The following is a 16,504-nucleotide window of genomic DNA, read 5'->3' on the forward strand; positions in this document are numbered from 1 at the left end:
CTTCTGTGGCCCCCCTTGTCCCCCTGTCCCCATGTTGTCCCCATGTTCTCCTGTCCCCTTGCTGTTGTCTCCTTGTTGTCCCCTTGTTCTGTCCCCTGGTTGTTCCGTCCTGTTGTCCCCTCCGTCCCCCCAGGCCTGTCCTTCGACCTGTCCCCTCTGTCCAGGTCTCCGGATCGTCCCTACAACGTGACCAGTGGACAGTACGTCTTCTTCATCAACGTCTGCGCCGCCGTGTCCTCGTGTCCGCCCGGCGCCGGCGCCTGTCAGGTGTCGTCCAGGTGAGGCCCCGCCCCCGGCCCCGCCCCGGCCCCCCCCCGGTCCCGGCCTGACCGTCCCGTCCCCGTCTGTCCCCTGTCCCCAGCGACTCGTGGAGCCTGGGCGAGGCGAACTCGCGTCTGTCCTACTACGACGGTCTGATCCAGCTGAGCTACGCTAACGGCTCGCGCTACAACGACCGGCGCCACACGCTGCGCTCCGCCCTGCTGGCCTTCCTCTGCGACCCCGAGGCCGGCGCCGGACAGCCCCAGTTCCAGGTAGGGCGTTCCCCGAGTCCTCCGGGGCCCCCGAGTCCCCCGAGTCCTCGGAGTCCCCCGAGTCCACGACCAGAGGACCGCGCTAACCGCGCCGTCTCGCCGCAGGAGGAGGACGACTACACCTACAACTTCCGCTGGTACACCGCCTACGCCTGTCCTCAGAGGCCGCACGAGTGTCTGGTGACCGACCCCAAGACCCGGGACCAGTACGACCTGTCCAGGTGAGACAGGAAGTGATGCCTCTGAGACAGGAAGTGACGCGGCTGAGACAGGAAGTGATGAGACGTCACTTCCTGGACCAGTGCGACCTGTCCAGGTGAGACAGGAAGTGAGGCAACTGAGACAGGAAGTGACGTGACTTCACTTCATGGACTGGTACGACCTGTCCAGGTGAGACAGGAAGTGATGCCACTGAGACAGGAAGTGACGCGGCTGAGACAGGAAGTGATGAGACGTCACTTCCTGGACCAGTGCGACCTGTCCAGGTGAGACAGGAAGTGAGGCAACTGAGACAGGAAGTGACGTGACTTCACTTCATGGACTGGTGCGACCTGTCCAGGTGAGACAGGAAGTGATGCCACTGAGACAGGAAGTGACGCGGCTGAGACAGGAAGTGATGAGACGTCACTTCCTGGACCAGTGCGACCTGTCCAGGTGAGACAGGAAGTGAAGTGGCTTCAGTTCTGTGGGCACCAGGTATTCCTCGGGGTTCTGTTGATGCCAGGCGTTCCTCGGGGTTCCGTCCTCAGACCTCTTGTTGCTCCGCCCCCTCCAGCCTGTCGCGCCCCGCCTCCAGCAGGAACTGGGAGACCGTGGACCTGTCGGACGTGTCCAACCTGAAGAAGTTCTACATCAACGTGTGCCGGCCGCTCAGCCCCGTCCCGGGCTGCGACGCCACCGCCTCCGCCTGCCAGATGAAGTACGTCACTGACCAGGTGCGGAACCCCCACAGCTAGCATAGCGCTAGCATTAGCTCAAGTTCACTGTCATCCTGCAGGATTTCTTTGAGAGACATGCTGCAGTTAGCATTAGCCTGTATCTGCAGTGACTGTGGTTAACATTAGCCTCTATCGGTGGTTAGCGTTAGCCTGTATCGGTGGTTAGCGTTAGCCTGTATCGGTGGTTAGCGTTAGCCTGTATCTGCAGTGACTGTGGTTAGCATTAGCCTCTATCGGTGGTTAGCGTTAGCCTGTATCGGTGGTTAGCGTTAGCCTGTATCGGTGGTTAGCGTTAGCCTGTATCTGCAGTGACTGTGGTTAGCATTAGCCTGTATCGGTGGTTAGCGTTAGCCTGTATCGGTGGTTAGCGTTAGCCTGTATCGGTGGTTAGCGTTAGCCTGTATCGGTGGTTAGCATTAGCCTGTATCTGCAGTGACTGTGGTTAACATTAGCCTCTATCGGTGGTTAGCATTAGCATGTATCGGTGGTTAGCGTTAGCCTGTATCGGTGGTTAGCGTTAGCCTGTATCTGCAGTGACTGTGGTTAGCATTAGCCTCTATCGGTGGTTATCGTTAGCATGTATCGGTGGTTAGCGTTAGCCTGTATCTGCTTTTAGCATTATCCTGTACCTGTGGTTAGCATTAGCCTGTACATATGGTTAGCATTAGCCTGTACATATGGTTAGCATTAGCCTGTACCTGTGGTTAGCTTTAGCCTGTATCTGATTTTAGCATTTGCCTGTATGTGTGGTTAGCATTTACTTGTATCTGCTGTTAACATTAGCCTGTATCTTTGGTTAGCATTAGCCTATATCCGCTGTTAGCGTTAGCCTGTGTGTGTGGTTAGAGTTATCTTGTATCTGCTATTAGCATTAGCCTGTACCTGGGGTTAGCGTTAGCTTGAATCTGCTGTTAGCATTAGCCTGTACCTGTGGTTAGCATTAGCTTGAATCTGCTGTTAGCGTTAGCCTGTACTTGTGGTTAGCATTAGCTTGTACCTTTGATTAGCATTAGCCTGTATCTACTGTTAGCATTAGCATGGCATTAGCCTGTGAGGAGCTGAACTGCCCTCATTGGTTTCGAACCGCTGTCCCTGTCCCGGTGCAGGGCGCTCCCCGGGAGGCGGTCTCCATCAGGAACCTGGGCGTCTCCAGACGCGGTCCCATCATCGAGTCCCGGGACCGGGTCCTGCTGGAGTTCTCCGACGGGTCCGAGTGTTCCGCCGACGGCCTGACGCTGGCCTACAGAACACACCTGCACCTGGTGTGCTCCAGGGGAGGCCAGGTCAGTGTGTGTGTGTGTGTGTGTGTGTGTGTGTGTGTGTGTGTGTGTGTGTGACGAGCAATACGCTGGCCGCCGGACAGTCCGGGCTGCAACCGTCCTCAGTTCTGCGGTTCTTCTTCTTCTGTGGTGTTCCACAGCAGCTGGCGTCCGGTTGGTTGCGCTGCCGCCACCTGCTGGTCGTCCTGCTGGCTGTTCACAACCAGTCGACCATTTGAAGATTATTTTTACAGAAAATGAAGTGGAGTTTTTACAGCCGGGACAGACTTCCCTCAGCAGGTTAAACTACAGAACGGCGAAGCGTCACATTTCACATTGCCGTCCCGTCCACAGAGACAGGTCCCCCAGACCCGGCGCCGTCCCGTCCACAGAGACAGGTCCACCAGACCCGGTGCCGTCCCGTCCACAGAGACAGGTCCACCAGACCCGGCGCCGTCCCGTCCACAGAGACAGGTCCCCCAGACCCGGCGCCCCGTCTAGAGACAGGTCCCCCAGACCCGGGGCTGCAGAGTCCACAGCAGACCCAGACTCCCGCTGCAGCTCTCCTGCTCCAGCTTTTGTTTTTTCTCCCGTTAAACTGAGAAATTCCGACGGCGACTGAGAGCGTCATGAGTGAGAGAGGCGTCTCTGCGCCGGCCTCGCTCGCCCTCCGGGATGCCGGATGTTTGGCGGTTCGCCGCGCTGCAGGCTCTTCTGCGTCCTTCCCTCTTCGTGTCATTTGTAGCGTTCGTGTTTTCCTCGGTGGCTCGCTGCTGCCGTTCGCTCAGGCTGGGCGCCGTCGGTAGGAGGCGATGCTGCCTAGCTCGCGCTGCTGCTCGCTCCACATCCTCAGTTCTGGGTTTTTTGAAAAAAACTTTTTCTTTCTTGGCTTTGCTGCCCCGCCGGGCATCCAAATGATGCTGCTGAGGTCCACTTCCTGCCGACAGCGCCACGAACGGTCCGATGAGACGGAGAAGGTTGTCAGACTCGTCGCTGTTTCACAGACAAAACGTAAAACCAGCAGAACTCGATAGAAATCAGCCCAGACCTCCGCCTCCGTACGAAATGCTTGTGAAAACTGTAAAACTGTTGTTTGCGTCACAAAAAACACGTCGAGGAAACCAGTCTGGTCCAGAAGAACCGGCAGAGGCCAGAACCTGGTCTGGAACCAGGGTTTAGTACAGCCTCTGAAATTCAGCATTTTTTAAAGGGTTCTGAAGGGTTCTGAAGGGTTCTGAAGGGTTCTGAAGGGTTCTAATGAGACCCGGGCTCTTCCACAACCCAACATCGTCGCCCCCTGCTGGAATACCCTGGAATTACAGCCTCCTCCTCCTGCTCCAGCTGCTCAGGGGTGGACAAAGCAGCATGAGGAGCTGCTGCAGGAGCATGGTCAGTCAGCTGATCAGTCAGCTGATCAGTCAGCTGACTGACCAGCTGACTGATCAGCTGACTTCAATCAGCTGGTCAGTCAGCTGACTGATCAGCTGACTGATCAGCTGACTGACCAGCTGGTCAGTCAGCTGATCAGGAGCGTTCACTGTCCTGGAATGTTGGACGACCTTTAACCTGGACCCTGCCAGCTGTTTGCCTGTCAGCCGCTGAAGGGATCGTCAGTCCACAGTCGACCCGGCGTGGGCGGAGTCGCGTCTTAAAGGGGCGGTACTCAGAGCGACGGCGCCACCTGCAGGCGGCAGTGCTGAAGATGGAGGCCAGGATTCAGACTTCATGAAGAGGAGAGCCTCCTCAGGGGCGTTCTGCCCGGCGGAGACGAGGCGGCAGCAGCTCAGGAAACACAAACTCAGACCGGATCCTGTGATGCAGTCGTGACGTTTGAACTGCAGTTCAGGACAGTTTTTTGCTTTTTCCTCCATATTTCATTTTCCTGTTATACATTGGAGACGTTTCAGGTTTTTTAAGCGGTTTTATTTCTTGTCGCGTTTTTCCAGTTTTACTTGAACCTTCCTTGAACCCCCGGTGAACCCAGAGCGACGAATCACGTCGTTTAAAAATAAGTTCAGTGTTTATTTCCGTGTCCTGGAGCCGCTCCAGAGCCGCAGGTTGAACACCCCTGATGTAGACGTTTCCTGCAGTGATGCTGGGGTCAGGGTCTGGGGGGGTCAGGGTCTGCAGGGGTCAGGGTCTGGGGGGGTCAGGGTCTGGGGGGGTCAGGGTCTGCGGGGGTCAGGGTCTGGGGGGGTCAGGGTCTGGGGGGGTCAGGGTCTGCGGGGGTCAGGGTCTGGGGGGGGGTCGGGGTCTGGGGGGGTCAGGGTCTGGGGGGGTCAGGGTCAGGGGCGGTCAGGGTCTGGGGGGGGTCAGGGTCTGGGGGGGTCGGGGTCTGGGGGGGTCAGGGTCTGGGGGGATCTGGGGGGGTCAGGGTCTGGGGGGGTCAGGGTCTGGGGGGGTCTGGGGGGGGTCGGGGTCTGGGGGGGTCTGGGGGGGTCGGGGTCTGGGGGGGTCTGGGGGGGTCGGGTCTGGGGGGGTCTGGGGGGGTCAGGGTCTGGGGGGGTCAGGGTCTGGGGGGGTCTGGGGGGGTCGGGGTCTGGGGGGGTCTGGGGGGGTCGGGGTCTGGGGGGGTCAGGGTCTGGGGGGGTCTGGGGGGGGTCGGGGTCTGGGGGGGTCAGGTCTGGGGGGGTCTGGGGGGGGGTCGGGGTCTGGGGCGGTCGGGGTCTGGGGCGGTCGGGGTCTGGGGGGTTGGGGTCTGGGCGGTCGGGGTCTGGGGCGGGTCGGGGTCTGGGGGGGTCAGGGTCTGGGGCGGTCAGAGTCTGGGGGGTCAGGGTCTGGGGCGGTCGGGGTCTGGGGCGGTCGGGATCTGGGGGGGTCGGGGTCTGGGGGGGTCGGGGTCTGGAGCGGTCGGGGTCTGGGGCGGTCGGGGTCTGGGGGGGTCAGGTCTCCCTGGTCCAGCTCAGCTCCTCTCAGTCTGCAGTCGGTTCCCTTCATAGTTCCTTCAGCAGCAGGTTCTGCTGATGTGGAGCTCAGTGTGTGTGTGTGTGTGTGTGTGTGTGTGTGTGTGTCTGTGTCTGTGTGTGTCTGTGTGTGTGTGTGTGTGTGTGTGTGTGCCTCTTGGTTGGGCTCCCTGTGTTTTTGACTCTTGGCCCCGCCCCCTCTACCTCGTATGTCTCTGGGTCCCGCCCATTCTTTGTGGATCTGTCTCTTGGCTCCGCCCCTCTGACTCTTGGCTCCGCCCCCTCCAGTCTTCGGGCCCCCAGTTCCTGATGTTCCAGAACTGCACCGCCACGTTCCTGTGGGAGACCCAGGCGGCGTGCGCCATCAGCACCTCCAAGAACAGCGTGAGTGCCCCCCCTTCCCCGCCCCCCCCTCCCCATCCCCCCCCCCCTCCCCACCCTCCCACCTCCCACCCCAGACTGATGTCGTCCTCCCTGTTCCCGGGTCAGAACTGTTCCGTGGTGGACCCCAACACCGGCTTCCAGTTCCACCTGGACCGCCTGGCCTCCGCCAGCGGCTACAACGCCAGCGCCAACAACAAGGACTTCGTGGTAGGACCGCAAGCTAATGCTAATGCTATGCTAATGCTAACCCCCGCTAGAGTGCATACAGGCTAATGCTAACCACCGCTAGAGTGCATACAGGCTAATGCTAACCACTGCTAGAGTGCATACAGGCTAATGCTAACCACCGCTAGATTGCATACAGGCTAATGCTAAAGCGATACTTCAACATTTTGGCAAATTGGCCCATTTAGGGCAATTCCCTCGTCATTTAGAACAACACACTTACTGTTCTGTGAGGGCGAGCTGCTGTTTATTCAGCGGTGGGTCTGAAGAGAGCTTCACGGCGGACATAATGGAAGTGGACGGTACAGCTGCTTCCCTCGTCAAACTCATCAAATACACAATCCAACAACCCCAAAACACTCGGATGGACACGTTATAATCTGCACATTCACTACTCTGTGAAACACCTACAAATAATACTGTAGCGTTACGACACTGAAGCAAATACTGGGAACTACTTTTTCTTATGAGATCACTACGCCCAGACGCCATGTTTAGTAAGTAGTTCCGTCTTAGCAATCTTCGCAAAAACCACTCAATCTCGTAATTTTGCATTAATATTTCACAGCGTAGTGAATGTGTGGATTATAACGTGTCCACCAAAGTGTTTTGGGGTTGTTGGATTGTGTATTTGATGAGTTTGACGAGGGAAGCAGCTGTACCGTCCACTTCCATTATGTCCGCCGTGAAGCTCTCCTCAGACCCACCGCTGAATAAACAGCAGCTCGCCCTCACAGAACAGTAAGTGTGCTGTTCTAAATGACGAGGGAATTGCCCTAAATGGGCCAATTTGCCAAAATGTTGAAGTATCGCTTAACCACCGCTAGAGTGCATACAGGCTATGCTAACTGCCGCTAGAGGGCATAGAGGCTAATGCTAACCATCAGGCTAATACCACTGTGAGGGCAAATTGGAGGAATTAACTTGGAGACTATTAGTATTAGCATTAGCCAAAGCCGCTGTGGCTCATGGGCAACAGGGCAGTAGTGGCTTTGTGTGGGACAGCGGTGGTCTCTAGTCCCGTCCCAGCAGTTAGCGTTAGCATTGGCTTTGGCTGTATTGTCCAGCGGACAGGACAGCTAACGCTAAAGCTAACGATGGATTTCACCTGTGATCAAAGCAACATGAAGCCCCTTTAGTGTCAGTTAGCATTAGCATTAGCATTAGCATTAGCTAGAGTTACCAAGTTCTCAGCTGGCGCTCGCTGGCTGCAGGTGAACATCTGCGCCGACGCGGCGCCGTGTGGAACCGGGGCGGCGGGCTGCGAGCTGGAGAACGGCGTTCCGTCAAAACCGGTGGGCGTGGAGAGAACCCTGCAGTACTCCACCGACGGCGTTCTCCAGCTCACCTACAAGGGCCTGCTGGACAACCACACAGGTACCGTTAGCCGTTAGACGCTAGCACGCTACCGTTAGCTGTCCTGGCGTTCCGCCCTCACGTTCCGTCCTCCCTCAGCCACCCAGGACACGTTCACCGTGGACTTCGTGTGCGACCCGCGGTCTCACCCGGGTTCTCTGAGGCTGGTGCGAGAAGAAATGAGCACGCTGTCCACCCTCGTGGTCCACAACGTCCTCTTCGAGTTCTCCACGGCGCTGGTCTGCACGCCGGCGCCCGTCGACTGCCGCATCTCAGGTGAGGAACCGCAGAACCGACACTCAGGTTCCTCAAGTGTTCTGGATAAGGTTCCAACAAGTCCTCGTCCCTGTCCACGGTATGCCTGGAGTTAGCTTAATGCTGGCTGTAGAACCTGAAGTTAGCTTAATGCTGGCTGTAGAGCCTGGAGTTAGCTTAATGCTGGCTGTAGAACCTGAAGTTAGCTTAATGCTGGCTGTAGAACCTGAAGTTAGCTTAATGCTGGCTGTAGAACCTGGAGTTAGCTTAATGCTGGCTGTAGAACCTGAAGTTAGCTTAATGCTGGCTGTAGAACCTGAAGTTAGCTTAATGCTGGCTGTAGAACCTGAAGTTAGCTTAATGCTGGCTGTAGAACCTGGAGTTAGCTTAATGCTGGCTGTAGAGCCTGGAGTTAGCTTAATGCTGGCTGTAGAGCCTGAAGTTAGCTTAATGCTGGCTGTAGAACCTGAAGTTAGCTTAATGCTGGCTGTAGAACCTGGAGTTAGCTTAATGCTGGCTGTAGAACCTGAAGTTAGCTTAATGCTGGCTGTAGAACCTGGAGTTAGCTTAATGCTGGCTGTAGAGCCTGGAGTTAGCTTAATGCTGGCTGTAGAGCCTGAAGTTAGCTTAATGCTGGCTGTAGAACCTGAAGTTAGCTTAATGCTGGCTGTAGAACCTGGAGTTAGCTTAATGCTGGCTGTAGAGCCTGGAGTTAGCTTAATGCTGGCTGTAGAACCTGGAGTTAGCTTAATGCTGGCTGTAGAACCAGTGTAGAACGTGACGTTAGCTTAATGCTATCAGAGCTGCAGCCCAGCCGGTGCAAAGAGCTTCGGAGGAGAACCAGAACGTGCGGACCGTCTGAAGCGTGCCCCGTGTGACCTCTGACCTCTGACCTGCAGACTCCCAGGGTAACGAGTACGACCTGAGCTCGCTGACGCGGAGCGCCGACGACGTTCCGTGGATCCCCCTGGACCCCGAGGCGACGGCGCCCAGAACCTTCTACATCAACGTGTGCGAGCCGCTGCCCAGCCTGCAGGACTGTCCCGGTAGGAGACGTTCTCCCGGGAGAACCGCGGCCCCAAACGTTCCGCGCTCGCTGCTGGACGCGTTCCGTGTGTGTGTGTGTGTGTGTGTGTGTGTGTGTGTGCGTGTGTGTGCGCAGTGGGTCCGCTGGGCGCCTGCAGAACCCAGGACGGCCGGGGTTCTAACCTGGGCTACGTCCAGTCGGGGCCGCAGGTGGCCGAGGACGGAACCGTCAGCATCCAGTACCTGAACGGAGACGCCTGCGGAACCTCGTCCAGGTTCTCCACGCGGATCGTCTTCCAGTGCGACGACAAGCCGGTGAGCGGAACGTCGACGGAACACTGAGCTACACGAACACAGAGCACACGAGAACCTCGACATGAGGAACCGGAACACGGAACAATCCCAGCACAGCACAGAGTTCTTTCCTTCAGGTCTTTTGTTCTCCATGATCCCAGGAGGCTCCTCTCGGAGGTTCTCCTGGGTTCTGGAGGTTCTCGGAGGTTCTCCTGGGTTCTGGAGGTTCTCCTGGGTTCTGGAGGTTCTCGGAGGTTCTCCTGGGTTCTGGAGGTTCTCGGAGGTTCTCCTGGGTTCTGGAGGTTCTCGGAGGTTCTCCTGGGTTCTGGAGGTTCTCGGAGGTTCTCCTGGGTTCTGGAGGTTCTCGGAGGTTCTCCTGGGTTCTGGAGGTTCTCGGAGGTTCTCCTGGGTTCTGGAGGTTCTCGGAGGTTCTCCTGGGTTCTGGACCGTTCCAGCTCACTCTGAATGTTCTGCGTTCTCCAGAGTTCTCCCATGCTGGACCGGCAGGACGGCTGTGAGTTCGTGTTCGTGTGGAGAACGCCTCAGGCCTGCCCGGTCCGGAAGGCCCAAGGTGAGAACCACCGGGAGGGGGCGGAGCCCCGGCTCCTCCGTCCAGACCGGTGTTAGCATTAGCATTAGCATTAGCATTAGCATTAGCGTCCACTGCCAACATGGCTGCCCAACATTTGGTCACATCTGTGGAATTTTCAACGAAGAAAAGTTTGTTTACACGTTTTGAAAATGTCTCCGTGGAAACGAACAAAATTTATGCTAGCGTAGCATTATGCTAATGTAGGGGTTTTTTTTTTCTTTAACTTTATTGATAACAGCAGTGATGCAACATCCAGTCGGGGTTCAATTTCATACAATGTGAAAACAGAACTAGAACAGAGAGAGGTGGCACCGACCACAGGAAGCAGACTGCAGCAGCGCCGTGTTGTTACGGCGGCGGCGCCGTGTTGTCTGGTGGCGGCGCCGTGTTGTCTGGTGGCGGCGCCGTGTTGTCTGGTGGCAGCGCCGTGTTGTTACGGCGGCGGCGTCGTGTTGTTACGGCGGCGGCGCCGTGTTGTCTGGTGGCGGCGCCGTGTTGTTACGGCGGCGGCGGCGTGTTGTTACGGCGGCGGCGCCGTGTTGTTACGGTGGTGCCGTGTTGTTACGGTGGTGCCGTGTTGTTACGGCGGCGGCGCCGTGTTGTTACGGCGGCGGCGTCGTGTTGTTACGGCGGCGGCGCCGTGTTGTTACGGCGGCGGCGGCGCCGTGCTGGACAGCAGTTGTGACGACGGCCGTCCAGAGCAGAATCCTTCAGCAGCTCGTTCTGGAAGCAGCTGCAGAGGAAAAACACTTCTTCCTTTTCTTGCAGTGAACATGAGATTTTTGTCTAAAATGAAAACTGTTCAGTAAAGTGCGGCGTTTCTGAGCGAAGCTCCGACAGGCAGCCGCTTCCTGGAGATCCGAAAGTCGTGACCTAAACGAGACCAGGCGATCACTTCCTCCTGAAAGGACCAGAAAGAAAGAGGCGTTCTGCCGTTTGGCTCCTCCCCCTCAGAAGACGCGCCGCTCCACTTCGGATGAGGCTTCTTCAGGGTTTCTTCAGGCTCCGGACGACTCGTCACGCTGAACGGAGCGTTTTCCTGCGGAGTCCGGCCTCTCCACCCAGCTGTCGGCAGCGTTTCCGGGCCGTGTGGTTGAACTACTCCCTTCTTGGACGGTTTGGAAACAGTTTCCGTTGGAAGGCGTTCTGGTCACTTCATTATTACACTGTTCTTTCTTCGATTCTGTTCCTTCAGTTTTGATTCCCGGCGGTTCAGCAGTCGGTTTGGAACAGACCAAAGTGTTTGGGATTGGCTGCGTCGGGGAGGGGAACGGCTTCACACAGTGTAGAACTCTCTACGGGAACGCTTCAGATGGAACTCTGACAATTCCCCGTTCTTATCCAACAGATCTGCAATGACCAAAATCCCGTCGTTCGCCCATTCTAATGTAAAAACAGGTGTCTTTTTTATAGTAATGTCCCTGTTGTTCCACAAGGTGGAGCTGTTCCCAACAGAGTCGGAGGTCTGATCATGTTACGCCGAGTTTTGGAATCAAGAAATGACTTTTCAGCAGAACGCCGAGTCCAGCGACCTCAGAGAGACGCTCTGGTCTGTGGAACCAGGCCGGGTCCGGCTGGGACCAGACCTGCTTCAGCCGCTTGGCTCTGAGCCTGCCGGCCGTAGAGTCACCTGCTGCTGCCCTCCGCCTGGCGACCGTTCATAATCCCAGCTTTCTCATATGATGCGTTCTGTTTTTCCAGGTAAATATTAAATTGATAGAATGAAGCTTTTTCTTCAGAGCCTGATCGACAAGGAATGAATTCTGAAGAGCCTCCGAATCCAGAGCGGTCTGTGGTTAGCCGCTCTGTGTGAATGATGTGATCTTCGGCGTCAGACGGGTTCTGCGTGGTTCCGTCAGGACCTGCTGTGAGACCCTGACGACTCCAGGTTTAACGGGTATTTTCAGTACTGAGACCCGGACAGGAAGCCGGTGGGAGGAGTTTAGACGGACCGGAGGCTGGAGAGGCCGACACGGCCCGAAGGCCTTTTCTGGTCAGGTCTGTCTCTTACGGCGGCGGCGGCGGCGGCGGCGAACGGGCGGATTCTGTTAAAGCTCCGAGTTCTGACCGATGAACGGCTGAATCGGGTCAGAACACGGTGGACAGCCGGCGCTGCTGCGGCGAGCAGGACCTACTGAGCATGTGCAGAACGACGGACCACAGCCGAGGGTTCCGCCTGTTTCCGTGGCGACGCCGCTGTTTGAAGGGCTGTTCTGATCGGTTCTGTCAGAACCTGGAGAGGTTCCGGCCCGGTTCTGACCCGGTCTCTCTGCAGGGAACGACTGCCGCGTGCGCGACCCGAGGACGGGCGTCCTGCTGGACCTGAGCCCGCTGAAGGGGCGGGACTTCTCCGTCTCGCCGCCGGGGCTGAAGTACTCCTACCGGCTGGCGGTGTGCGGCGCGCTGCGCGGCCCGGCGTGCACGCACACACACACCGACAGGGTGGCGTCCTGCCAGCTGGACGGAGAGCGCCACAGGGTCGCAGGTACGACGCCGCGGAACCCGGTCCGGGTCCGGGGCTTCGGCCGGTCTGAGACGGTCCCCCGTCTCTCTGCAGGACTGTCCTCGGAGGTTCTGGACTTCGTGGGAGACCAGATCATCCTGAAGTACAGCGGAGGAGAGACCTGCCACCAGGTCTACCAGAGAACCACCCAGATCCACTTCCAGTGCCACCGGGACCAGAACCCGGTGAGGACCACACACACACACACACACACACACACACACACACACACACACACACACACACAGCTCTCACAGGTGTGTGTTCCAGGGAGAACCGGAGTTCATCAGGGAGACGGCGGACTGCAGCTACCTGTTCACCTGGAGAACCGCTCTGGCCTGCCCCCCCAGCAGAACCTCCAGCTGCTCCTACAGGTACCGGTCCGGCCCGGCCAGGGTTCTGGTGGGTCAGGGTTCTGCTGGGTCAGGGTTCTGGTGGGTCAGGGTTCTGATGGGTCAGGGTTCTGATGGGTCAGGGTTCTGGTGGGTCAGGGTTCTGGTGGGTCAGGGTTCTGATGGGTCAGGGTTCTGGTTTGTCAGGGTTCTGGTGGGTCAGGGTTCTGGTGGGTCAGGGTTCTGGTGGGTCAGGGTTCTGGTGGGTCAGGGTTCTGATGGGTCAGGGTTCTGATGGGTCAGGGTTCTGGAGCGGGTTCAGAAGCTGGGTGCTGTTCCTCTGATGGGCTTGGTGTTCTCGGGGGGGTCAGAGTTCAGGCCTAGAACCTCTGGAACGTCGTAAAAGGACAGGTCTGGACTGAGACTGGACGTTCTGTGTCCCCAGAGACGAACAGGGACGGTCCTACGACCTGTCCTCTCTGGCTCTGGACTCGGGGAACTGGGAGGTGGAGGTTCCGGCCCAGAGCTCCGCCCGGCGGTTCTTCCTCAACGTGTGCCGGAACCTGGTCCCTCAGGGAGGTCAGTGTCCCGGTCTCCCGTCTCCTGTCTCCGGGTTCTGTGTCCTCGGTGACGTGAGTCCCCGGTTCCGCCGTAGGGTCCTGGGCGTGTCCGTCCGGCGCCGCGTCCTGCATGAAGGACGGCGAGGACTACGTGGGTCTGGGACGGGCCGAGACGGGACCGTCCTGGGAACGGAATGTCCTCAAGCTGCAGTACAGCGGGGGACAGACGTGTCCCGACGGGATGCGCAACAGGACCAGCATCGTCCGCTTCAAGTGCGACAAGGACAGAGTGGTGAGAGACGGGACGGGACGACTAGAGACGGGACGGGACGACTAGAGACGGGACGAGACGACTAGAGACAAGACGGGACGGGACGACTAGAGATGAGACGGGACGAGACGGGACGGGACGACTGGAGACAAGGCGTCCAGAGACGAAACATGACGGGACGTCAAGAGACGACCTGACGTCTAGAGATGAGACGTCAAGACACGAGACACCTAGTGACAGGAAGAGACGTCAAGAAGATACGGGACGCCAAGAGACAAGACGGGATGGACGTCTAGAGATGAGGTGGAATGTCCCAGTGACAGGACAGATGTCTGGAGATGGGACAGGACGGACAGGACGGGACCGGTAGGGACGTCTAGAGACTTGACGGGACGAACATGTGGAGACAGGAGACCGGATCCAGAACACTGGATCTGTTCCTGCTGCTCTGTCTGAGGTTCTGTGTTTGGACCTTTGGTGGACTCTCGGCTCTGTAGTGAGTCCATGTCTCTGTCCTCCGTCCTCCGTCCTCCGTCCTCCAGGACTCTGGTCCCACTCTGATCTCGGCGATCGAGGACTGTGTCTTCACCTTCCTGTGGCTGACGGCCGCCGCCTGTCCTCTGAACACCACGGAGCAGGACGACTGCCAGGTCCAGAACCCCGCCACAGGTACGGTCCGGCTCTGGTCCTGATGGTCCTGGAGGGTCCGGTTCTGGTTCTGGTCCTGATGTCCCGGTGTCCCTCAGGGCGTGTCTTCGACCTCAGCCCACTCTTCAGAGACGGCGGCTACAGCGTCCTGGACGAGGCGCTGAAGAGACGCTTCTACCTCAACGTCTGCGGAGAAACCCGGGAGGGAGGCTGCAGCTCCGGAACCGGTACCACACACACACACACACACACACACACACACCGGGCAGGTTGTTAGTGTGTGTGTTATGCAGCAGCGCGGCTCCCGGTCAATGATTGGCTGGAGGGAACAGTCGTGACGCACTCGCCTCTAAACAGTAACGGCGGCGCACGTGTCGGAACGACACCCAGAACGCTGCCGAACCGCTAAGGCCCTGCCTGGAGGCTAGCTGCTAGCCTGCTAGCTAGAACCACGGTGCGCCAAGGCCCTGCCTGGAGGCTAGCTGCTAGCCTGCTAGCTAGAACTGCAGTACGCCAAGGCCCTGCCTGGAGGCTAGCTGCTAGCCTGCTAGCTAGAACCACGGTGCGCCAAGGCCCTGCCTGGAGGCTAGCTGCTAGCCTGCTAGCTAGAACTGCAGTACGCCAAGGCCCTGCCTGGAGGCTAGCTGTTAGCCTGCTAGCTAGAACTGCAGTACGCCAAGGCCCTGCCTGGAGGCTAGCTGCTAGCCAGAGCGGCGGTGCGGTCTCGGTGCTGGCGCGACGCTGTGGAGCCTGCAGGTTGTTCAGGGAGCTTCAGTGGAGACTGGTTGAGGGTCGTTGCGTTTCCCGCCGGCGGTGGTTGCACCAAAACAAAACATACCTGAGAACGACACCGAGAACAGCCGCAGCGGTGAGCCACAGCAGGTGAGCCGCAGCAGGTGAGCCGCAGCGGTGAGCCGCAGCAGGTGAGCCGCAGCGGTGAGCTGAATGGAAAAGCTGCTTTTGCTGAAGCGTCTGAGATCAGCGAGCCGGAGGTCCAGGTTTTAATCCAGTGCAGAACCTGCTGAACGGACCCGGTCTTGTGGAGCCGTCTGCTGGATTTAGGATCGGCGAACCGTTGTGGATTAAATCGGCTGGTTTGGTGTTTCCCATCGCGACTTTGACGACGTGCTAACATCCACGCTGGCTCACACCGGCTCACCGTGCCCCCCCCGGCCGGGGGGTGAACCTCACCATGTCGTCCTCTGACGCCGGAAAGAGAAAGTGTCCGACGGTTTTTGACCCTTTCTCCGCGACATGTGGCGTAGAAGTAGTTGGTGAGCAGACAGGAGGGCCGGCTCTAGGCATAGGCGAACTACACGGCCGCCTAGGGCGCCACATCCAGTGGGGGGTGGGGGGGCGCTGCTCGGCGCCGCTCGGCGTCGCTCCTCAGCACTGGAGCTGGCCAGGGCGCCTCCGAAGCCCGGGCCGGCCCTGCAGACAGGTAGAGACAGGTGTGGCTGTAGGGTCAGGTGATGAAAACACACCTGACCTCTGACCCCTGTGTTCTCGTATCGACCATAAGGCGTCGCCGTCGCACCTTCAACCGGATCTCCGGATGCCGTTAAAAGCTCTACCGACCGTCTCTGGTGTCGCCGTGTTGGTTCATAAAAAAACATTTACAATAAACAAGCGACGCTTCGCCTGGCGGCTGTAAGCTAGCTGCTAGCCGTTAGCCTGCTAGCAAGATCTGCAGTACACCAAGGCCCCGCCTGTAAGCTAGCTGCTAGCCGTTAGCCTGCTAGCAAGATCTGCAGTACACCAAGGCCCCGCCTGTAAGCTAGCTGCTAGCCGTTAGCCTGCTAGCAAGATCTGCAGTACACCAAGGCCCCGCCTGTAAGCTAGCTGCTAGCCGTTAGCCTGCTAGCAAGAACTGCAGTACACCAAGGCCCAGCCTGTAAGCTAGCTGCTAGCCGTTAGCCTGCTAGCAAGAACTGCAGTACACCAAGGCCCCGCCTGTAAGCTAGCTGCTAGCCGTTAGCCTGCTAGCAAGAACTGCAGTACAACAGTTCAGAAAAGACCATCAGAGGTTCTTCAGAGAACCACAGCTTTCACCACCTCCAGGCTCGAGGTGACTTTGTGGTGTGTGTGTGTGTGTGTGTCAGCGGTGTGTATCCGGGACTCCTCCTCCTCCCCCCCCCTCAGCGCCGGGCTGGTCAGCAGGAAGTTGTCCTTCAGAGACCAGGTGGTGGAGCTGAGCTACGAGGGAGGAAGTCCCTGTGCAGCAAGCCCCGCCCACAAGCACCGGACCATCATGCATTTCATCTGCAGGTAGGAGCTACACACACACACACACACACGCTCACACACACACACACGCTCACACACACACACACACGCTCACACACACACACACACACACACACCTCTCACACACCTGAATATCTAGAGATAAACACTCATGACTCTGTGTGTGTGTGTGTGTGTG

General features: G+C 58.1%; 1 protein-coding gene across 1 annotated transcript in view; it reads left to right on the top strand.

Annotated features, from left to right (window-relative positions):
- Positions 1 to 16,504, top strand: part of igf2r (insulin-like growth factor 2 receptor) — a 33,224-nt gene that overhangs the window by 6,734 nt on the left and 9,986 nt on the right. The window contains 20 exon segments of the mRNA XM_030109780.1: positions 134 to 278; positions 362 to 533; positions 639 to 754; positions 1,309 to 1,468; positions 2,578 to 2,754; positions 5,922 to 6,017; positions 6,123 to 6,224; positions 7,457 to 7,619; positions 7,698 to 7,874; positions 8,753 to 8,899; positions 9,016 to 9,194; positions 9,657 to 9,744; positions 12,041 to 12,250; positions 12,323 to 12,453; positions 12,539 to 12,642; positions 13,046 to 13,179; positions 13,256 to 13,452; positions 13,974 to 14,100; positions 14,178 to 14,306; positions 16,182 to 16,347. Coding sequence (XP_029965640.1) covers positions 134 to 278; positions 362 to 533; positions 639 to 754; positions 1,309 to 1,468; positions 2,578 to 2,754; positions 5,922 to 6,017; positions 6,123 to 6,224; positions 7,457 to 7,619; positions 7,698 to 7,874; positions 8,753 to 8,899; positions 9,016 to 9,194; positions 9,657 to 9,744; positions 12,041 to 12,250; positions 12,323 to 12,453; positions 12,539 to 12,642; positions 13,046 to 13,179; positions 13,256 to 13,452; positions 13,974 to 14,100; positions 14,178 to 14,306; positions 16,182 to 16,347 — 2,920 coding nt within the window.

Source organism: Salarias fasciatus, chromosome 15, assembly GCF_902148845.1.
Source record: "Salarias fasciatus chromosome 15, fSalaFa1.1, whole genome shotgun sequence".
Classification (NCBI taxonomy): domain Eukaryota; kingdom Metazoa; phylum Chordata; class Actinopteri; order Blenniiformes; family Blenniidae; genus Salarias; species Salarias fasciatus.